The 23,922-nt window shown below is 42.4% G+C and overlaps 1 protein-coding gene across 10 annotated transcripts in view; it reads left to right on the top strand.

Annotated features, from left to right (window-relative positions):
• Positions 1-23,922, top strand: part of FHOD3 (formin homology 2 domain containing 3) — a 268,815-nt gene that overhangs the window by 18,157 nt on the left and 226,736 nt on the right. For all 10 annotated transcript variants that reach the window (XM_026678282.2, XM_087946239.1, XM_026678281.2 and 7 more), the window contains exon 2: positions 8,577-8,683. In XM_026678282.2, the coding sequence (XP_026534067.1) occupies positions 8,577-8,683 (107 nt within the window). The remainder of the gene's footprint in view (positions 1-8,576; positions 8,684-23,922) is intronic.

Here is a 23,922-nt window from a genome sequence, read left to right as displayed (position 1 = left end):
GAGCAAATCCTCCACTGCATGAAATGAGCGGCCATTTTAAGTGGTCCAACTCTTTCCAACTCTATGATTCTATTATATTCAAAGGAAGCCTGCTTCCTTAACGAATCATAAAACAAGGGTTTAGCAAGCCTTGGGACAACTAAAGAGACCAAAGAAGACCAAAATTAAAACCCGAACTGCTAGCAGATCGTTGGTTCTGGAACAATCAACACTTCTTAACGAAAAGAGATGACCTAGCCCGGAGAGGAGCAAAACTCTACGTCCCAGAATTCCTATGTTCTCTAGTCCTTCAGAGGAGCCACGACGCCAAACCGGCAGTCCACTTTGTGTTCTTAAAGACTTTATATTTGGTTCGAAGGTAATTCTGATGGCCTGGCATAAAGAAAGACATGGACAGTTATGTAAAGAGTTGCACCATTTGCCCTGCAGTGACAAAATGACCAGGAAATCCCCCCAGATTGCTACAGACGGTTGCGGAACCAACAAGGCCGTGGGAGGAGATCACAATGGATTTAGTAGTTGTGTTACTGAAAAGTGGAAGAAACACAGTGATCTGGACTGTAATAGACTTATTTTCCAAACAGGCACATTTCATACTGTGCAGCAGGCTACCCTTAGCCCACCAGTTAGCCAAGCTGTTTTTGAAACACATCTACTGACTACATGGAGTGCCACGGAGAATTATCTCAGACAGAGGAGTCCAGTTCACAGCCAAATTTTGGAGGGAGTTTCTGCGAACTATTGGGTTGTCCCAGGGCCTTAGCTTGGTTTTTCATCCAAGCACCAATAGGGGGAAGAGAGACTGAACGCCATGGTAAAACAGTATCTGAGGTGCTATGTAAATTATCAGCAATCCAATTGGCAGGACCTCCTGCCTTTTGTGGAGGTCGTGTACAATAGTGCTGTTCAAAGTAGCACGGGACTAACCCCCTTCAAAGTAGTGAGTGGCATGGACTTCGTACCAATACCTGAGTATCCAAGGGATTCCCCCTTCTCAGTCAGCCTGACTGATTGGATGTCAACGCTGAAAGCAACTTGGGAGAATGTAAAAAAGGCACTGGCAAAAGTGGCACAAAGCTATAAGAGACAGGCAGACAAACACCTGGGCTCGCCATTCCAGATGGGGGAGAAGGTCTACCTCTACACCAAATACTTGAGGTTAAGGCTCCCTAGTAAGAAGTTGGGCCAAAGTTCATGGGACCTTTCCCCATAATAGTCATCAATCCAGTCACTATGCAACTGAAGTGCCCCAGTTGTTAGAGAAAATGCACCCAGTATTCCATAGTAGCCTCTTAAAACCCGTGGTGGGATCAACCCTGAGGCCACCACCTTGTGAACCCCCAGGCCCCGGTGGTCATAGGGGGCCAAACCCATTATGAGGTGCAGCGAATCCTCAATTCGAGGTGGCACAGGAGACAACTCCAATATTTAATCAAGTGGAAGGGCTACCCCTTATCAGAGGCATCTTGGATAAAGAGTCCAAGCCAATCACCTTGTGATGAGGTTCCACCCAAACCTGGGGTGTGGTTTGTAACCCTAAGTTCTAGACCTGCAATAAATTTGTTTTCTTTTTGTGTTGTACAGGTAACCTTCAAGAAGTGAGGGGAGCTGAATGTCAACTAAAAATACTTCTTTGGTCTTTTTAGTTGTCAACAGAAAGGGAGGGGGGAAAGCAGTGCATTCCTTAAATGCTTCAGATAATCACTTTGGCAACCGAAGCTTCTGGAGTGCATAATTATTACTGGAGAGCATGATTGATGACTCTTGACTATGGATATCTCACATTGGCGAATATACAACCAGGGGGTGGGGAGAAAACCAGAGTCAAGGGTGAAATGAATGATGTGTCAAAGTCGGCTGCAACCAGGAAACGCCGACATGTCAACTCTTAATAAATCAATCTTTTTTTTACTCTGAGAGATGCGGCTAGAGACTTATGGTTTGAATGGGGGTGCATGTTAGAGTCCTGACAGCTTGCCCAAATGCTGTAGTGAAATATAGCCAGTGAAATGCAATAAGCATGGTCAGAGAATCATGCCTTACCTAAAACAATTGATAATAATTTTTTCAAATGTTTTCCTTCATGAAAATCTTTCATTGATTACAATAAACCTCTTCAAATGAAACATACATAATTTCAAAATGACTATATCATGTTGGAATCTTGAGAAATATGAAATTAACTTTAAGTGACTATATTGTATTGAATCACATGTTTTCAACTAGTTGCATGACTTCAACTGGACCAAAAGTGCTTTGCTGCTGACTTTTTGTTTGTACTCCATATCTGTGATGACCCGGGGCGTGGCACAAAGGCAATACAGTCAAATTTATTATTTGATTGTATTAGCCTTTATTAGCTCCAACTTTTCCCCCAATGTCCTGGTTACCTTCTGGTCTGGAGAAAAACTCTCCCAGGAACAGCCTTTGGCTGTTGAATTAAGTCCAAAACGTTGTCAATAAAAACTTTATAAGTCCAATCAAGGCAAAATGAGGTAATTAATCCAGCAGGGCAAGAAAAGGAATTCAAGATGTGAAGGAAGGACAGTAAATCAACCCAGTTGGAAGGATTCCAGGAACGCAGATAATCACAGTCAACATAAGATAAATTCACGTTTGTTCCCAGCAAAGCTGCTCTCAGCTTGCATCTCTTTTAAACTCTTCCCAGGTGTGCCTAATGTAGAGTATCAAGGGCCTTTCCTCCCTTCATAAGCCACGCAGCCCACGTTGCTCTCTTCTCCATTCCTCCCTGGATGAAGAGGAGGTGTGCAATAATAGTTAGCCAGCATTGATGGATTTCAGTTGTCCCCATATCAATTTTCCATTGTGGCAGTGTCTTGGTGAAACCTTTTACCATGTTTGTTATTGATTGCACCTAGAATTTTTGAGGAAGACTGAATTCAGAAAATGAATCCTCATTGATATTGCACTTTATGATCTTGTACTATAAGTTTGTCAACCAGCTGAATGTAGTTTGGTGCTCTCTTCCTGCCAAGAAAATTCTCAGTGAATGCTTGAATCCTTGAATGCATTTAGGTGATTTTCTCTGGCCCCACTAACAGTTTTCATATGCTTGTCCTTGATGATAAGTCTGATATGTGGATTAACAATTGTTCTTCTTGATGTTCACTTAGTTATTGGAAACATCTGTCTCAAATAATGAAAACGTTGACTTTCTTTGTTCACTGTTTTCGCATTTTTTAAAAATTAGTCTTATGAGATCTGAAGCAAAAGTATCTTTGTGGGTCAATAAATGATTCATGTAACACATTTTTCTTTTACCGGAACCAAATTCTTTCAAAGTGTCTATGGAAATTCTCAGTTATACAAGTCATGGTTGTCCCAAAGATGCTTTTTCAAGACGCAACTAGACTTTCTGGTTTTTCATTGAAGAAGTTTCGCTTCTCATCCAAGAAGCTTCTTCAGCTCTTTCAAAGTAGCCATTTTGCTTTAATGTCATGCTACCTTCTTGTATGACTGTCCCATTTGTATATGTAACAACAGTACTTGGTATATTTGACCTGCATTCCAAGCAGCAGAACCATTTCTTTTAGATCTTTACAGATATTCCAGTTGTACTTGGTGTACTGGATGTTCTTCAACAACAGTTCCATGTTTTCATCTGGTTTTTTCAAGTGTGCAGCATAGACAGGTGTTGAAACTTTGAAATTGCAAAAACAAAATATTTGTTTAAAAGAATACAGATAGATTAAATTACAAGTTATTTTCATGATAAGCAGCAAAAGTTTATAAGATAGTGTTCAGGAAGCAATTAAATGCCCAATTAAGCAGGAAATCTTATACTATTCCAGACAAGTGGCTGTCCAGTCTCTTCTTAAAAGCCTCCAGTGATGGGAGCACTCACAACTTCTGAAGGCAAGCCATCCCACTGGTTAATTATTCTCACTGTTAGGAATTTTCTCTTTAGTTCTAGGTTGCTTCTCTCCTTGATCGATTTCCATTCATTGTTTCTTGTCTTGCATTCTGGTGCTTTGGAAAATAGGTTGAGCCCCTCTTCTTCGTGGCAGCCCCTCAAACATTGGAACACTGCTATCGTGTCACATTTCATGTAGCAAGGCTTACTCTTTTCTGGTGTATTTGGTTAGATCAGGTATGTTGAGTAATACTTCTGCCAGAGATACTTTAGCTCATTCTAGATCTATGAATGTAAAAAGTGCTGGGACATGAAACCATAATTTCAGCTTCTATTCTTAGGTCATTGCTTCTTTGAAGGCACTGTAGTGGGGAGTTGATGGAAACATCTCAGAGAGGAGCAAATATTCTAAGTTTTTTTGTATGTTCTCTGGCTATGTTTGCTTGTTGGGACCCCTGGTAACAAACAAACTGGGCATCAAATGAGATGTGTTGGCCTTGTGTATTTGGGAGCATTGATAGAAGTGTAGCAGGCTAGGTTGCTTCTTATGAATTCTTATATTCATGGTGTGATCCACATTTCTGTTCACAGAAATTCCCAATTCTATTCACAGTTTTAGACGAATATTATTACCCAATCTCCTTGAAATCTGACATACAGGATATTTGTGTATAGCACTACAGCATTTGCTTTTAAGTTCCCATAGCCATATCTATAGCTATATCCTTCATTTGAATCAATTCTAAGATGGTACACAAAAGCATGAATATATTAATTCTACCAGCATGGAATCTGATTATATTTAATACAGTTAAATAGCAATTTAAGCCAACAAAGGTAAACAAAAAGATAGAAACTATACACAAACCAGGAGCAACACTGATGTTTAAATTGCTTTGGCCAATTAAAATTACAAAAGAGATTCAAATATCAAATTTAAAAACATGTTTGAGAGAATGTTCTAAAGTTAAGAAACCTTTCTAGTGTAGAGGTATTTTGCATTTTCCCCAAAAGGGATTTGGGGCCCTGGTAACAATACAGTTGGACATCAATGGCCTTGCAGAAGCTAGTAAAAATCTGGCTTTCACTGACATGAGCATTTTCAATGTAGTCATTGGTATCAATATTAAATTTAATTAGTTAATGTAATATTTTGATTATTAATTATTTGTTTTGCCATTTATAGCTATAAAATCTATAAAACATCTGAACTGTGGCAGTAAATCAACACATTTTGGTGAACTGAGTTTCTCCTTCATTGAATTACTGCTTTTAAAACACTTCAGAAAAAAGTCTTGTTAAAGTGTTAGAATGGAAAAAATGTTTACCTTAAGTAGTAATAAAATACCTAAGTGCCTTGTATTAGTTAAATAAACTAAACACAACAAGAAGGGGAAAAAGATCCATACAATGAGTACCAATATCTATATGCAATTAATTTAGTTGTTAAACTGATAATTAAATCTCGATGATACAACAACCTATGTCATCATCTTATTTTTAGACCATAGAGACTTTACAAAAGTAGAAAAACAAACTAAGTCTTCAAGATCCATTCCTTAAAATTAGGAGACTGACTTCTTTTTCAGTTATGTAAAATTATCTTATAGCTTAATAAGGCCCAAACTATTTATAAATTGACAAATTCCACATGAGATCCTTAAATAAATAAGAGCCTTTCTTTGTCTGAATTATGACTTCATATTATGGGAAGACCCAACTAATAGCTAAAACAGTGAGGTATATACTTTTTTTCAGGACAGGGGCCATGTTTCATCTTTCAATTGTATACTAGATATCATAAAAGGGGAGGCGTTCGGACCCAAATGAGTACATGTAATTAAATGCAATGGTGTCAGTAGTGGATGTTATGTGGGTTTGAAAACTAAGTAGGATTGGCCTTGTTAGTATTTGGTTAGGAGAGTCAGTTGAATTCCAAGGCCACATGCTAGACTTCAAAGTCAAAATCTTTTCAGAAGAAAGCACTGGTGAGTCACTTCTGTACAATGCTGTACAGAAACTGCACATACAGTGGCTGTGAAATCACCAGGAATCAAACCTGATTCAGAGGCACTATTTCACTAAATACAAGTACTGTATTTAAGAGTTTTCTCTTTGTAATTTGTTAATGGGGGCTACCTACAACAGTTTGGAGGCTGTATGCAGCCAGCTGGCCTCATATTAACACAGGTAGTCCTGGACTTAAAAACCATTCGTTTAGTTAAAATGACACTAAAAAAAGTGACTTAGGACCAATTTTTATACAACTGTTGCATCATCCACATGGTTGTGTTCAAAATTGGGAGGCTTGGCAACTAGCTCATATTTATTAGGGTTACAGTGTCCTAAGATCATATGATCACTTTTATGAACTTCTGACAATTAAAGTCAATGGTGAAGCCAGGTTCACTTAACTGTTACTAACTTAACAACTGTTGTGGCCCTCTGATGGCTAGCAAAGCTGGCAGCATAGTCGGACAGTGAGGAGGTTGGGGAGGAATATGAGCCAGTCCTGGAGGCTGAGGAAGGCTTGGAGGAAGGCTCTGCATCAGAGGCAGAAATGGGGCCAGAGCAGTCTGGCAGTTATCAGCTGCCTTCAGAGTCGAACAGTAGTGAGGTGGGGGATCTGCTGGAGTCAGTTCCCAGCCTGCGCATGTGCAGATCTTCCAAAAGAAAAGAACAATTATGAACTAAGGGTTGATGTGGGAGTAAGGCCACAGATGAATAGTCAATAGCCCCTCCCATAGGGATTAAAAGAGGAGCAAAGGCTTTTGCAGGAAACAATTTGTTCGTTGCAACAGTGTGAAGATCTGTCTGTGCATCTCAGAGACTCTGTGCAGAGTCCTTCCTTGTCAGCACTGCCTTTGAAAATATTCACTTGGCAGCTCTCCAGGCTAGATAAGGTCTGTGCTCCGAATTACACCCTTGAAAGACTGTTTGCCAGACCTTTGGGTGAATGTGAATGCAATAAATTCATCTTTGTTTAATAAAAGGGGTTTTGCCGAGACAAAAAGTCTGCTTAGTGCTTTCTGAGGAAGCGTAGGTCAGAACAACAACTGCAGTGATTCATTTAACAATTGTGGCAGCAAAGATTGTAAAATGGGGAAAAATGTAATTAACAACTGTCTTGCTTAGTAATGGAAATATTCAATCTCTAAGTTGTGTATGATTCTTCGTCACCCCATGGATCACAGCGCACCAGGTTCCTCTGTCTTCTGGAATTCATGTTCATTGCGTCATTGACACTATCTAACCATCTCATCTATCCTTTCTCCTTTTGCCTTCAGTCTTTCCCAACATCAGGGTCTTTTCCAATGAGTCCCCTCTTATCATTAGATGGCCAAAATATTTCAGCTTCAGTATTTGTCCTTCCAAAGAACAGTCAGGGCTGATTTCTTTTAGGATTGACTGTTTTGGTCTGGCAGTAGTAAGATCGGATTCTCAAAGGATTCTTAACAGTCTTCTCCAGCACCACAATTGAAAAGCATCAAATATTCAGCCTTCCTTAGGGTCCAACTCACAGCCATACATTACTACTAGGAAAACCATAGCTTTGATTATACAGACCTTTGTTGTCAAGGTCCTTTTTGCTGTTTTGGTTTCCCGTAGCTTTCCTCCCAAGGAGCAAGCCTCTTTCATAGCTGCAGTCACCATCTGCAATTATCTTAGAGCCCCATCCCCACTCCAGATAAAATAAAAACTGTCTCTGCTTCCATTTTCTCCCTTTCTGTTTGAAATAAAGGGACTGGATGCTATAATCTTAATTTTTTAAATGTTGAGTTTCAAACCATCTTCTTGCATTCTCCGCTTTTACCCTTATCAAGAGTCTCTTTAGCTCCTCTACACTTTTTGCCATTAGACTAGTATTGTCTGCATATCTGAAGTTTTTTATATTTCTCTTGGCAATCTTACTCCTGGCTTGTGAGTCAGTCCAACATGTACTCTGCATGCAAGTTAAATAAGCAGGGTAACAATGCATAGCCTTGTGTTCCTTTGCCTATTTTGAACTAATCAGTTGTTCCATGTTCAGTTCCAACTATTGCCTTTTGACTCACATATAGATAGGTTTCTCAGTAGCTCAGCTAGAATATCATCACCTCTAACTTTGCTGTTGGTAATATTTCTTAAGGCCCACTTGACTTTATACTCCAGGATGTTTGGCTCGAGATCAGTGATCACACCATTGTGGTTATCAGGGACATTAAGATCTTTCTTGTATAGTTCTTCTATGTATTCTTGCTATCTCTTCTTAATCTCTTCTGCTTCTGTTAGGTCCCTATCATTTTTGTGCTTTGTCATGTCCATCTAAAACTTGATATTTCCAATTTTCTTGAAAGATCCCTATTCTTTTCCTCTATTTCTTTGTATTTTTCATTTAAGAAAGCTTCATAAATGTTTGAGATCATTATGTTAATACACATGTTAGAATATTTTATTTGTATGAATAAGTGTTGCTTTAAAAATATTTAAAAGTATCTTAAATCGCAATTAAACAATTAGTCCTATAGTAGGAATTATAATTACCCTAATCTTTCTAATTTAATATTTTTAAAATTATTTGCTGAGGGGGTAGATAGCGTAGAGTGCCAAGTAAAAAATGTAACAGTTTCATTTTTCCTAGCTGCTGTGTTAATGTAAGTTGGTTTGCTGGATAGAAGTGTCATTGCAACAATGATTTCTAAATTGTTAAATTCTTTTTCAGCTTGATGATTGTGCACTGCAGTTGTCTCACAATGGTACCTACTTGGATTTAGAATCTACTCTAGCTGAGCAAAAGGATGAGTTGGAAGGTTTCCAGGGAGAATTTGGGTAAGGAAATAATTATGTTTATCCATCTATAATTAGAGTTGGTAGAATGCTTTTATAACATCACTTGATTTAATACAAGCTTTAAGAACAGTTTTATTATAATCTTACAGTGACTTGCACAAAATTGATGATATTTCGATGTAATGTAGTTCATATATTTTGCAGAAAATCAAATGATCAAACTGTTTTGATATAGAATGATATGCATATTATTCCAGTTTTCAGCAAAGTGCCCCATAGCAAACAATGGGTTTATTTAATGACTTCATTTTACAACCACACTCACAAAGCTACCATGGTGATTTGCTTAATGACCACTGCAAAAAACGGTCATAAAATTGGGTCGGTCAGTCACAGGATGACCCACTTTATGATTCTCACAACTTACAACTATAATGGACAGAATCTGTTATGGTAAAGGGTTACCTGTATAAATCTGTTTTGAGTATTGGAAGGCTAATATTTTTTGAAAACATTAAGCTGAAACAGGAGTTTTTACAGTGGCAGATATTTTTAATATGATGTATTAGAGATTAGTGTGTTGCAAAACCAATCTGCTCAACTCAAGTTCTTGCCCAGTTATCTGGGAACAGTTTGACCTTGTGGCTCTTGAGGAAATGGACCTGTGGAATATGAGTGCAAGCACCTGTGTAATAGTTGTTTTCGATCCAGGCTCTTCCTGATGTGTAAAAGCTTCCTGGGAAGTTAAATGCGAGTTGGTTCTGATGGTGATTAATTCTTCTCTGTGAGAAGTGGGGTGGTGACCTAGCCTTTTTAAGAGACTATATCTATAGTCTACTCCAGAGGTGTCAAACTAAAAGCCCCTGGGCCAATCCCACCTGGGGGTGCTTAGATCTGGCCCATGGGCCCCCCTTGGAAACAGTGAAGGACTGCCCCATGGTGCTTTTTCCAGTGAAAATGGAGCTCGGGAGGGCCACAGGCAGAGGGTTGCAGAAGGCTGTCGCAGCCGAAAATGGAGCTGGGAGTCCATTTTTACTGGCAGAGCGCTTGGGCTGCTACAAGCGCCCCCAACATGAGTGACATTGAGCTGGCCACACCCACCTGACCATGCCCATCACAGGCCCCTGAGATCAAACACAATCCTGATGCGGCCCTCAATGAAATCGAGTTTGACACTCCTGGTCTACTCTATTGGATAATTTTTATCCTATCTCCAACTTCCCTTTCTGGTGAAGATTGTTGAGAAGATGGTTGTGTTGCATCTCCAAAGGTTATTGGATAAAATGGATTATCCAGTCAGGATGCATGTCTAGATATGGGACTGAAATGGCATTGATTACATTTTTTATGAACTCTAGTGGGGATGAGATGGGGCAATGCATCCATCCTCTCTCTACTTGACCTCTCAGTGGCATTTGATTTCATCCACCATGTTATCATTCTGCAGCAGCTTTAGGGGTTGGGTATGTGTGGCTGTGGGCTGTTTTTGGTTCAATTATTTCCTTGGTGGTGGTTCTCAGTTGGTCTTGATAGGAAACAAGAGGTTCAGGTTTCATTCCCTGCTTTGCAAGGTTCCATTGAGCTCAGTACTATGTCCATCTCTGTTTAACAATAACTACAAGAAGTTGTTGGGTGAGATTATCTACCATCCTGGGCTGTGATATTATCATTATGCTGATGGCACATAGGTATACAATATGTCTGAGCCCGTCATGAGTTAAGTGATGCTGTGACTTCCCTCTTGGAATGTCCAGAAGCTGTTAAGGGCTGAATAGGGAGCAATGGCCTAAAACTGAACCCTGGCATGATGGAAAGGCTCTGGGTTTGAGGTTCATTGGTCCAAGAACTTGGTCTGGGATAGAATTGCTCTATCCATCTTGGCCATCTTGGTCTTAGATAGAATTGCTCTATCCAGCCAGACCTGATGTGTATTTAACTTCTACTTGAAACGCAGGTGGTAGTCCTAGCCAGGTGGGTTTTGGTTGTTACCCATATCTATTCACCTCCTGCCTTAACTATTGCAACATGTTCTACAAAGGGCTGCCTTTGGAAAGTATCCAGAAGCATCAGTTGGTTCAACATATAGCGACCTGCATATTTATGTGCAAGCCTAGATTTGCACATATGTTATCTTCTCTCACAGGAGTTGAATTAGCTGCTAATTTGCTTCTGAGTGCAAGGTGCTTGTTGAGGTATTGCCCGTTAGGAGAATGAGTGCACTCAGGGAAACATAGTGAGAGTGGTGAGGAATAACACACAACCAGCATACAGATACACTGAATAGTAAAATGTAGGTTTTACTTCCAGTAAACGGGTAAACAAAATCCAACCAACAGTCTAAATCATACATGGTTAAAGCAGGTAGTATTCAATACAATCAGTCCAGGGATAATCCAAAAACGAAGTCCAGTATCATAAACAAAGTTCAGTAAATGGAGTTTGCTAACAGTTGCAAGACTCACAGCAATCCAAGCAGAATGACGATCAGGCAGAAGGCAAAAAGGAAATGCAAGAAGAGAACAAACCAGGTTTCTGGCTCCATCTTATGGCTGTCAGAGGAACCTCAGCCAATCACAATTACAGCACTCTCTTGAAGATACAACAGTATTAAATAACTATCCTGGTTTATATATTGCCAAGTCAACTGTTAGGTGACTATCATTCCTAACATTCTCCTCTTTGGGTAGGACAATATATAAAACCTTACAGTTTAAGTCTATATTCTTCACAGCAAGCCTTATGTTTTACAGTGCCTTGAGCTTTCGTAAAATGATCTGCAATGTTATTCTCTAACATGCAGTACTCCAGTTTAATCATTTTACTTTGAACACATTGTCTTACATTTAGATATCGTAGATCGGTGTGTTTTGATCTTGTCTTTACAGCGAGATTGGAAGCCATCTGAATTGCTGATTGGTTTTCTTTATATACAACAATAGGTTCCTTTACATGAATTGCCATGTCTATCATTAGTTGTTTATAACATGCTAAGTCTGTACATAATAGAGACAAACATGAGAATTCAGCCTCCATTGTTGATAAGCTTAGATGTTTTTGTCAAATAGACAATCCAATTAACATCTTTCCTAATAACACTACAGTACCTGACGTTGATTTACATGTAGGTACGTCTATAGCGAAACTTGCATCGGCATATGCAGTTAAACTTAGTTCATCCTTAGGCTCCAAATATAATGCATAATGCATCGTTTGTTTAAGATATCTCAACACACGCTTAGCAGCTTGCCAGTGCCTTTCAGTAGGCTCAGCATTAAACATGGCTAATTGGTTGACACTATATGCTATGTCTGGCCTAGACCAATTACTAAGATAGGATAAGCTACCAATCAATGATTGATAAATGTCTTTATCAAAAACAGGACTTTGCACATCACTGTGGCTAAACTCCTGGCTCATTGGCATCTTAGCCAGTTTACAAAGTTCCATTTTAAAGTTCTTCAGTAACTGGTTAATTCTCTGTAGAACTGCTGCGAGCATCCAGAGAGTGGGAGGTGCTCCAGTCTTCACTTCTCACAGGCTGAGCTATAATTGAGGAACGCTCCTCCTCCTCCACGTGACTCCTCCATGCGTTCCCCCAGTTTTAGCTCAGCCTTCGAGAAAGACAGGCAGCTTTTCTACTGTTCCTTGGCCGTTTCAGGTTTGGCATTTCGCTGTGTTCAGGTTTGTTTTGCTCCGTTTCTTTCCTTGTCCCTGCGCTTTGAGTGTGGTCCTAAATTTAGTTAAAGAGCGATTTTGCTCTCAGGAGGGAGATAAGGGGTCGGAGCCCTTTTGCCCCCCCTCCTCCTTCTTCCTCTGCCGTTCCAAGCGTGCTGTGCTCAGCCGCTTGGCCCCGCACTATTTTTAGTGCGTAGTTGCGTCTTCCCCCCAGAACGCCTTAGTGGAAGCAACGTTTCCTCTCCCAGCCCTTTATTTGTATTTCTTGCTTTTTTGAAGTTGCGATTCGGGCTGGTGCGTCTCTGAGCTGTGCGCTTCGAGCCGGGCGGCCATTTTGGGCGCGCCTCGTGGCCGGCGCCATTTTGGTTCATTTTAAAAAATAATTTTTTTTATTTTACCTTAATTCATGAGTTGCGAGGCCTTAGTAGGCCCTTAGCGGGACCGTCAGGCCGCATGGACCCCTTTTTCTACCTGGAGGGCACTGTGGCTCCGTGCCCTGTTGTCTCTCTTGGTTAGACATCGTTGGCTTTTCTTTCCTTGCCCGCAGCTCGCTCAGAGGCGCAGGTACGTACTCCCCATTGTTGTTGGGGGGCTGCCTAAGGAGGCCCCTTTGTCCTGTTTATACATAGTTTATTGGCCTCAGCGTTCATTTGGTTCATTTGGAATTTAGGTTTGAGGTAGTTGGTTTTTACTGGTATTTCCTTGGGTCTGATTGGCTTTCCTTTCCTTTGGGCCCGGCCCACAAAAATAATAAATAATTTTTGTATATAAATAATAGCTTTAGATAGATTTTTTTCTTCTTTTATTATATAGAGTTCAAAAAAAGAAGAAGAAAAGAAATAATAAAATAAATAAATAAATAAATAAATAGTTAGATAGATAGGTTAGAATTAAGAGAATAAATTTTTTTTTTTTTTCAAAAAGGGGGACATGACCCAACCTTAGGAAAACCGGCTTGCGTAGTAGGCCGAACTCCTAGGCGTGCCAACCGCCATTCCTTGTTGCCAATCCTTTTGTTTGATACCATGGCAGAGGCCAATCCTACTGGCTCTTCTCTGAAGGCCAAATCTAAGACACACTATCTTCGCAAAAGGGACAAGGACTCTTCCAGTACCTCTCAAAGAGATGCATTACGGCGCCATAAGGCCCTAGAAAAGGAGTTTAGCAAACGGGCTAAAGAGTCACATTCTGTAACACCTGCCCTACCTTCTACCTCCACCCCCCTGCCAAGTCAATCTTCTCCCTCCAGGTACGGTACCACCACCCAAGGCCGCCAGCCCACCCGTACGCCCGAGGCGACCTTCACGCCAACCGCTGCAGGCCTACGCTCTGAAGATCCTGCTTCAGCCATCATCCCGGATAGTATTAAGGAGTGGATGCAGTCTGCCATCCGTCAAGGTATAGCCGAAGGAATGCAGCAGCTGTCCAGACCGGACTACCGGGGGAGGACTCCCGAGGTCGAGTCTTTATCCGGAAGGTCTCTCTCCGGGCCAGCGTCTCAGCATGGTCAGGTACCTTGTCACATGGATGCCCCATTCCCAGAGGGGGAGGATACCCAAGAAGAGGAGGCAGTGGGCCTTGAGCTCTTCGAGGAGGAAGAAGGCTCTGATAGAGGGTCCTTACAGTATTCCGAGCCTTTTCTTGAGGCAGACCCCATGGAGGGGGAAATGTCAGAAGACGAGGGCATTTTTCCCGAGCAACCTGCTGTTGTGGGCCTTTTTAAACCTCATTTATTTAAGTCCTTATTATTTAAGGCTAAAAACGTTTCAGGTCTGACCTCGCAGTCTCTCTCTGACCCTCCTCCATCGAACCCAGAGGGTCCAGATGACCTAATGTTCAGACAGCCGGTGGTAGAGACGGACATTATTCCGACCCCCCCAATCTTTTCAGATTTGGTCGCAAGGCAGTTGGCTTCGGTGTGTCCTTCTCCCGCCCCCTCTAGCCAGGACAAGAGGTTGTTTAACCTTGACCCGGATTTCTCCGCTATGTTAGACACACCGGAGGTAGATGATCCGATTGTAAGACTAGCCTCTTCTTCCAATCTTACCGATGCGCTGGAGGCGTTGAAGCCGGAGGACAAGCGGGCAGAGATTGCGCTCCGGCGAGCACACCAATCTGATGCTTGGGCCATCCGGTCGGCCACTGCCGCCTCCTTCTTCACCCGGTCCTCCATCAGGTAGCTCAGGCAGCTGAAGCAGCATATCCCCTCAGATAACACCAGAGCCCATCAGGATATTGCAAAGATCACGGCAGCGGCAGAATTTGCAGCCGACGCCACCTTTCATTCTGTTAAGTTTTCATCCCGGGCCATCTCTTCCCACGTAACTGCCAGAAGATTGCTTTGGCTTCGGCACTGGCAGGCTGACATCAAAAATAAGTCCAAGTTGGCTTCGGCCCCCGTATCAAGGGGGAAGCTGTTCGGGCCCGCTCTTGAGCCATTGCTTCTGGAAACTTGGAATAAGAAAAAGTTCCTGCCCTCGCTTTTTCGTAGGCAAGAAACCAGGGGATCCCAGCCCTTTCGGAGGGGCTCCTTTCATCCCCCCTTCCAGTCATCATTCACCCCTAGGTTTCAGGGTTCCCCGTCATTCCGGTCGTCCTACCAGGACCGGGGTGATTCGGGAGACAGAAGCAGGAGAGGGGGCAGCTACAGAAGGCCCTTTAGGGGTGCCGGGAACAGGGCGTCCCGCCAACCCAGATAGGATTGCAGGTTCTTATCCCATAGGCGGCCGCCTCAGGCATTTTGCTGACCAATGGGAGGAATCCACTTCAGACGCTTGGGTCAGGAACTCCGTGTGTTTTGGCCTGGCCCTGCAGTTTCACACACCCCCCTGAACATTTCAGGATTTCACCCATCTCTAGGGATCCTACTAAGCGGGCCCTTATGGCCTCCGCCATCAAACATCTGTCTGATATTAGGGCCATCCAACCTGTACCGCCCTCACAACGAGGAAGGGGTTTCTATTCCCTCTTATTCTTGGTGCCTAAGCATTCCGGGGGTTGGAGACCCATTTTAGATCTTAAGAGGCTCAATCGCTTTATCATACGCCATAAGTTCAAAATGCAGACTCTCCAGTCTATTTTGCAGGGCATCAGAGAAGGGGACTGGCTTACGTCTGTTGACCTCTCCGAGGCTTATCTCCATATCCCCATCCATTCCTCGTATTCCAAGTATCTGAGGTTTTGCTATAATAATCAGCATTTCCAGTATGTAGCCCTTCCCTCTGGCCTCGTCTCGGCCCCAAGGTCCTTCACTAAGGTGTTGGCGGCTCTGGCGGCTCGCCTTAGGCAGGTTCCCATACGTATCCACTGCTACCTTGACGATATCCTTGTTGTATCCCCTTCCCAACATCAGGCCGAGAGTGATACTAACACTACCCTCTCGGTACTTCAGGCTCACGGCTTCTTAGTGAACTGGGAGAAGAGTCAGCTTAGCCCTTCCACCCGTATAGCCCACCTAGGGGCTGTGATTGACTCTGTTGAAGGGAAAGTCTTCCTCTCTCAGGAGACGCTCAGTAGTATCCACACAACTATCAGGGCTATCCAGCGAACTGGAAAAGCATCTTTGCTCAATCTATCCAAGCTGCTTGGGAAGCTGGTTTCTTGCATTTCTATTATCCCATGGGCTCGCTTGCATTCCAGATCCTTGCAGTGGTTCCTCCTGCCATACCAGCGTTCAGGAAGGAGCACATCAGGCCTCGTGGTGAAAGTGCCTCCAAGGGTCCTCGCCTCCCTCCTATGGTGGACACGACCATCTGTCAACAGAGGACATCTATTCAAGGAGCCTCAAAAGGTCACTCTCACAACAGACGCAAGTCTTTCCGGATGGGGGGCTCACCTGCAGTCTCTATCGGCCCAGGGAGTTTGGACTCCTGCAGAGCGAAGTTGGAGCATCAACTGGTTGGAGCTTTGCGCAGTGTACCTGGCCCTGCGAGATTTCCTTCATCAGGTGGGAGGGCGCCATGTCCTGGTTCTAACGGACAACACTACAACCAAGGCCCATATCAATCGTCAAGGGGGCACCATCCTCCTTATGAGGGAGGCCGAGCGACTGTGTCGATGGGCAGAGGCACATCTTTTGTCCATCAGAGCGGAACACATTTCCGGAACCTCCAACGTCCAAGCAGACTGGCTGAGCAGGGCCACACTGGACCAAGCAGAGTGGCGTCTGCACCCGCACCTATTCAAAGAGGCAGCAGCCAGGTTCGGTCAGCCTCTGGTAGACCTGTTTGCATCTCCATTCAACGCGCAAACACCAAGGTTCTTCTCTCGTTACCCCTCCAACGGGGCAGAGAATCACGATGCCCTGCGTTGCCGTGGCCTCCCGGACTTCTGTACACCTTCCCTCTACTTCCGTTGATCCCCAGGGTGATTCGGAAATTGATATTCGAGAGAGCAGAGGTCCTCTTGGTGGCACCATATTGGCCCAGGAGACCGTGGTTTGCGGACCTTCGCAATCTGTCGGTAGCTCCGCCGTGGAGGATCCCGCTAGAACAGATCTCTCTGTCACAGGGCCCACTACTTCATCCAGAACCACAGTGGCTTCAGTTAGCCGTTTGGAAGTTGAGCGGGAAAGGCTGATTGAGGAGGGCTTGTCAGCCCAGGTCATTAATACCATTCTGGCTGCTAGGAGACCTTCTACTACTCGCATTTATGATGCAACCTGGAGCAGTTTCTGTAAGTGGTGCCACAAATCATTCATCGATCCACGTTCTCCTTCAATTGCGCAGATCCTGGCCTTTCTACAAAACGGCCTAGATGGGGGCTTATCACCCAACACTTTGAGAAGGCAGGTCGCGGCCCTCTCAACGGTGGTTGCTGGCGGCCCATTCGGTCCTCTTTCCCACCACCCTCGAATTAAGGCCTTTCTTAAAGGGGCTTCCAACTTGCGCCCGCCAGCACAGATACCTGACATGGGACCTTAACAGGGTTCTCATGGCCTTGACTAGACCTCCCTTTGAGCCTCTCAGGGAGGAGTCACTTCAATTTCTTACCTTTAAAACAGTATTTCTTGTGGCAATCACCTCGGCTAGAAGGATATCTGAAATTGCAGCTCTATCCGCGAGAAAGGACCTGTGTATTTTTCACTCTGATCGGGTGGTTCTGAGACCAGACCCGGCCTTTATGCCAGAGATCAATTCAGCATTCCACAGGGCACAGGAGTTGGTCCTACCTAATTTCTGTCCTAAGCCTTTGCACGAACAAGAAAGGCAGTGGCACACCCTTGATGTTCGAAGGGCTCTACGTATTTACATCTCTCGCACGCAGTCCATCAGGAAATCAGAGTCTTTATTTTTATCCTTTCAGCCGAAGACGCTGGGCTGTAAGGTATCCCCGACCACGGTGGGCCGATGGATTAGAGCTACAATATCCAAGGCCTATTTAGTTCAAGCTCTTCCGGTCCCCAGTGGGATTACCGCCCACTCCACCAGAAGTGCAGCTACTTCGGCAGCTTGGGCTACTCAGGCTTCTATTCTTGATATTTGCCGGACGGCCACCTGGGCTTCCCCGTCTCCCTTTATACGACACTATAAGATTGATACTTACGCCTCAGCTGAGGCATCTTTTGGCAGGCGAGTCCTACAGCAAGTGGTGAGAGATCCTAAGGAAATTCCAACCCAGACGGAGTCCCGCCCGTAGGACAGACATGCTTTGGTATGTCCCACTCTCTGGATGCTCGCAGCAGTTCTACTGAGAATGGGCGTTGGTTCTTACCTGATACGCCTCTTCTCGTGGAACTGCGTAGAGCATCCAGCCCCACCCTGATTGGTCCTTCTGGGGGGGGGGATCCTGTTTCGGCCAATGATCTTTATTGTTTATAGTTCAAATTGTACAATAGTTAAGGTTAGAGGGTTGTTGTTGTCCTCTCGTCTTCGTTAAAACTGGGGGAACGCATGGAGGAGTCACGTGAAGGAGAAGGAGGGGCGTTCCTCAATTATAGCTCAGCCTGTGAGAAGTGAAGACTGGAGCACCTCCCACTCTCTGGATACTCTACGCATTTCCACGAGAAGAGGCGTATCAGGTAAGAACCAATGCCCATTTTATCTGCCTGTGAGATTTTGTAGCCTCCCTTAATTTTATCTATTTTCAAACCAAGATACTGTTTAATCTCACCTAAATGTTTGATTTTAAATTTCTTCTCTAACAGTGAAATAATCCCAGTAGCTTCTTTCTCAGTCTTAGAAATTACACCATCACTTTCCTTTTTGAATAAACATGGATCAGCCATGCCAGTTACAAAACCTGTCTTTGTTAATTCCTTCACTATGCATTGGTTCTATTCATAGCCTGATTGCTTCAAGCCATAAAGACTCTCTTTTAATCTCCAGCAATCAGTTTTGTTATCAGTTTTTATCTCCAAAGGTTTCTTTAAATATATAGTATGTTGCAACAGTGCATGCAGATATGCCGTCTCAACATCTAAATGGTTTATTGTGTATTTATTTTTAGCTGCCCACGCTAATGCTGCTCGTAATGGGGTAGCTTTCAGATTAGGTGCAAACACCTCATCGTAGACGTTGGCTGATTGATCGAATCCTGTGCTACTAACCTGGTTTTATGGGTAACAGTCCCATCCACACCTGTCTTAATTTTATAAATCCACTTACACCCTATGGCATGCTCACCTGGTGGTAACCTGACATTTTCATATACCTCCAACCTTTGTAAGGATTTCAGTTCCTTATCCATTGCTTCCTGCCAAGCAACCTGAACCTTAGCAGGATACAGTTTCAGTTCATTATAGTTAGCAGGAACTATATTTACTTGGCATACTATACTAGCCTGATATCTATCTGGTGGTCGTGTTACACGGATTGAACGTTTAGGTAACTCAGGGCTTACTGGTGGTCTCTCCTGTTCCACCTGCTCCCGTTCTTCTACCTCCTCCTGTGCCTGTTCTTCCTCTTTAATAGCTATTGATGGTTTAACTATATCATCATTAGGGACTACTTGGGTGTAGATAACAACATCATTGTTGGATTCCTGTTCTAGTTTACGCCACCCAACGTGCTCAAGAAATTTAGCACTAGCGCTACAGTAAATATTAGCTGTGCCTGGATCCCAAATCTAAACGATCTATGGTTGGCCTCATAACCTACGAAAAATAATTTCCTAGCTCTATGTTGCCCTTTAAGTCTTACTTGTGAGGGAATATGCACCCATGCTGGAGCTCCAAATGTATGTAGATAACTTAAATTTGGTTTTCTGCCATGCCAACGAGTAAATGGAAATTCACCAGTTGTTGTGTTCACCACATTGTTTAACACATGGTTGGTACACATTATGGCTTCACCCCACAGTGTTTCAAGCAAACCTGAATCGGATAACATAGTGTGAGCCATGGCTTGTAATGTTTGCCCTCTTTGTTCTATAAATGAATTATGTTGTGGCCAGTAAGGTGCAGAACGCTTATGCTCGATACCAGCCAATTTCACCATTGTTTGGAATCTATTATTAATAAACTCAGTCCCGTTATCTGTAACTAAAGTAATTACCCTACGTTTCATTTTCCTTTCTGCAAATCTTAGCCAATTAAAGAAATGTTGGAACATTTCTGTTTTGTTTTTCATTAGATAGCAGAAACCGTACTATGAGTAATGGCCCATTATACTCAAAACATAGCAGGCACCTCCCAAACTGGTTTTTTTAGGACCAATTATTTCAGCAAACACAACCTCTAAAGGTTCTTTGGTGTTAAACCCATTTAGTCTGTTTGCTGGAGTAACCTTGCTTTTCTCCTGATTACAGACATTACAGTTTAAGTACTTGCTACAGGGTTTTAATTTTACTCCCTCTGACAATTCGATGCAGTAAATGTATATATTCATCATGTGGCTTAACATTGTTATAAACCGAGTTAGCCATCTGCAACTGGTCATCATGGATTACTACATAACCAATATTAACTAAAGCCCTTACTGATAACAAATTAAATTTCAGTTTCGGTACATATAACATAGGTAAATGCTCATTTACACATGAACAATATGCAGTACCTTCAACAGATGCTTTCATCTTCCATCCATTTGCCAATGATACATGTTGCTTACTCGTGGACATCTTTACAAACCTCTCTCTATTTCTAGTAATGCACTGCAATGCTCCACTATCAATTACCCACAAATCATGGTTTACAGTTGAATTGCTAGACATAGCTAAATTAATATTCTTCTTAGCCTTCTGGTGATTACCAGTATTCTGCCGTTTTCCCTTCTTACAGAATCTAGCTATATGTCCCCTAGCGCCACAAGAAAAACATTTCCTAACAGTATAGGCAGTTGAAAACAAATCCTCTTCTTGTGGTTGTTTCTCTCTCAGTTGGTCTCTATCCTGCCTTCTTCTTGCCTCTTCTAACAATTGTCCGGTTATGTGAATCAATGTCAGTTCATTTCTGGTCAGGACTTCCAGTGAAAATACGTAATCATCATAATTTTCATCCAATGAGGAAAGAATGATGTAAACCTGATGCAGCTCTGAAAAAATCAGTTCCTTTTCATGTAGCTCTTGAAAAGGTCTTTTCATAATGTTCAAATGAGCTAACATATCTCCACCTTTCAGAAGACGTGCTCTAAACAGTTTACGTGTAAGATGTATGTGTGTACCTATACTGTCACGAACATAAATCCTCTTCAAAATCTCCCAACACCTAGCAGCAGATTCTTCTCCAAGAATATGGATTGGCTGCTGGTCACTCAGTGTTAGTCCAATTATACAAAGAGCTCGTTCGTTGTTCTATTTAAAGTCAGCTAACTGTTTGGCATAATCCTCATTATTTGGATCCCAAGCATTTACATCCGGTGGATCCTGAACTGCAGCCCATAATCCTTCCCTACGCAGAAGTAGACTGCACTTCATAAACCAGGAAACATAGTTTGTTCCATCCAACCGGGTTATCAGTGATAGACTTGTTGACGGGTCTTGTGCCATCCTTGCCAGGACAGTAACCCACAATTAAACAGTAAACAGCTGTCTGTATACGGTACTGTGTATTCACATTAACTCTCAGTTATCTGAGTCTGGTATGTTCTGGGCCCATAACCAGTGTTGAGGTATTCCCCGTTAGGAGAATGAGTGCACTCAGGGAAACGTAGTGAGAGTGGTGAGGAATAACACACAACTAGCATACAGATACACTGAATAGTAAAATGTAGGTTTTACTTCCAGTAAACAAAGTCCAACGAACAGTCCAAATCATACACGGTTAAAGCAGGTAGTATTCAATACAATCAGTCCAGAGATAATCCAAAAACGAAGTCCAGTATCATAAACAAAGTTCAGTAAACGGAGTTTGCTAATAGTTACAAGACTCACAGCAATCCAAGCAGAATGACGATCAGGCAGAAGGCAGAAGGGAAGATTTGGCTAAGATTTGCAGAAAGGAAATGCAAGAAGAGAACAAACCAGGTTTCTGGCTCCATCTTATGGCTGTCAGAGGAACCTCAGCCAATCATAATTACAGCACTCTCTTAAAGATACAGCAGTATTAAATAACTATCCTGGTTTATACAGTATATTGCCAACCCAACTGTTAGGTGACTATCATTCCTAACAGTGCTCATTGTTTCCTTCAAAGTCCTACATGTCTTGGAGCCAAGTTATTTGAAGGACAGTCTTTTCCCAGTCATATTGTCTGACCCACCAGAGCAGTGGCAGCAAGGAATGTTGCAGATCCCCTCCTAAGGAAGTCCATTTATTGGGAGCAAGAAGGCCTTCTCTGTAGGGGCTACATTCATTACCTCTGTAGAGATAAGATTACCTCCCTCTTTGATTTTTTTTTTTACAAGTTCTTAAAGGCAAGTCCTTAAAGGCATGCTTCTGTCAACAGACCTGGGGACCCTGAGTGATATGGAGCCAATCTAGTGGCTGGCTTGACTACTTCCCCAGGAAGTTTGTGGTTATTTGTTTTATATTGCACTGACAGAAATTCTGTTCCCAATTGTCATAAATCAAGGAGTTACCTGTACCAGCAAAAAGTCTAAGTCTGAAATTAGTTAAAATTCACCACCTAACAAGAAGATATAGAGAATCTCAAGCATTCTATTAGAACAGAAGGCAAACTTTTCAAATGGGTTGAAAGCATATAGGAATCAGATATGAACATTTTTACCTCTGATTGTAGTTATCCAACTGACATAGAGTACCACTGATTTTGAATTCAATCCTAATTAGAGAAACATCTATGAAAATATTTCATAGATTGCATTTATCATCAGGGAAATTTAATAAGATAAATTAAAGTACCGTATTTGCCGGCGTATAAGACGACCCGGCGTATAAGACGACCCCCCACCACCACTGGAAACGCCCTCCAGAAATCCCCGGGGCTGCAGCGGCAGGGCAGAGTGCCAGGGGCCGTGGGAAGAGCAGTAAGGCTGCAGCCTCGGGCGGAGCGAGGCGGCGGGATGAAGCGGAGCGACGCAGGGGATCCAGGAAGCCAGAGGCGCCTTCGCTCGTCCAACAAGCCTCCGAAAGCCGGCAGTGGATATACCGGCGTATAAGACGACCCCCACTTGGAGGCATGTTTTTGGGGCAAAAAAGTCGTCTTATACGCCGGCAAATACGGTATATTATCAGTTCCATGTGTTTGAATATAAAGAAAAATACAGATTAACATAGGTGATGATTTGGTAAATTTGTTTATTTATTTTAGGTTAACTTCGTTAAAATATAAATTGGATACATCATAACTCAGAATTATACAAATTAGTCTGCCCTTGTTAAGGATATTTTGGTTTGTTCGCTAGTATGCTTTGATAAAACAAATCATACTATAAGCATCATACTATGTTCCCTCTCTAAGCGGTTTACAGCAGCATATTGCCTCCAACAATCTGGGTCTTCCTTTTATTGACCTCGGAAGGATGGAAGGATGAGTTAACCTTGAACAGTGAGATTTGAATGGCTAAACTTCTGGTAGCCGGCAATCAGCAGAAATAGCCTGTAGTACTGCATTCTAACCACTGCGCCACCACGATTCTTGATGATTGTTTATTACTCAGTTCTTGGTTCCTAAAAATTTAATTGTGGCTATATCACTTTGCTTTTATATTATCTTCATTGTACTGTAAATAAAATTAGTGTATAATTATATTTAAATATCTAAAGTGAAAATTATATTATTGATACTGTTCCTATTATTGTCATTGATATTGATATATTAATTCAAATTAAATAATTATCTTTAGTTTAAGAAGAACATATGATACTTAATTTTGTACCTACATATTTTAGTATAGGAAAGGGAAAGCAAGAGAATCATATGGAAGACTGGGTAAGTCTGTTGTATTAGAACAACAAAATTACAAAAGTTGTATAAAATATTATTTTGGTTAAAAATTAGGTAAAATCTTTTAACGCTATGGACTATAGAATCAAAAGGGCAGAGAAGGGATGCCCAGTTACCTTCCCTCCCTCCTCAGAAATCTATTCTTAGGATGCAGGCTGGAGAGGAGGGACAAGGTTTGTTTAAAAAGCCAACTCCCACACAAAATTGAAGTCCCAGATCTTGGCTTTTTCTGTTAAAGTCCAAAGATTCTGTAAATAACTTAGGCAGATAACAAATCTAAGCGTAGGTTTGGAGGCTACAACAAATGCAATTAGTAAAG

Source organism: Notechis scutatus, chromosome Z (assembly GCF_049901735.1).
Source record: "Notechis scutatus isolate UNSWTSFEM ecotype Mainland chromosome Z, rNotScu1.2, whole genome shotgun sequence".
Taxonomy (NCBI): domain Eukaryota; kingdom Metazoa; phylum Chordata; class Lepidosauria; order Squamata; family Elapidae; genus Notechis; species Notechis scutatus.
Note: the sequence above shows the minus strand (reverse complement) of the source record. Positions and strands in the feature narration are given on the sequence as shown.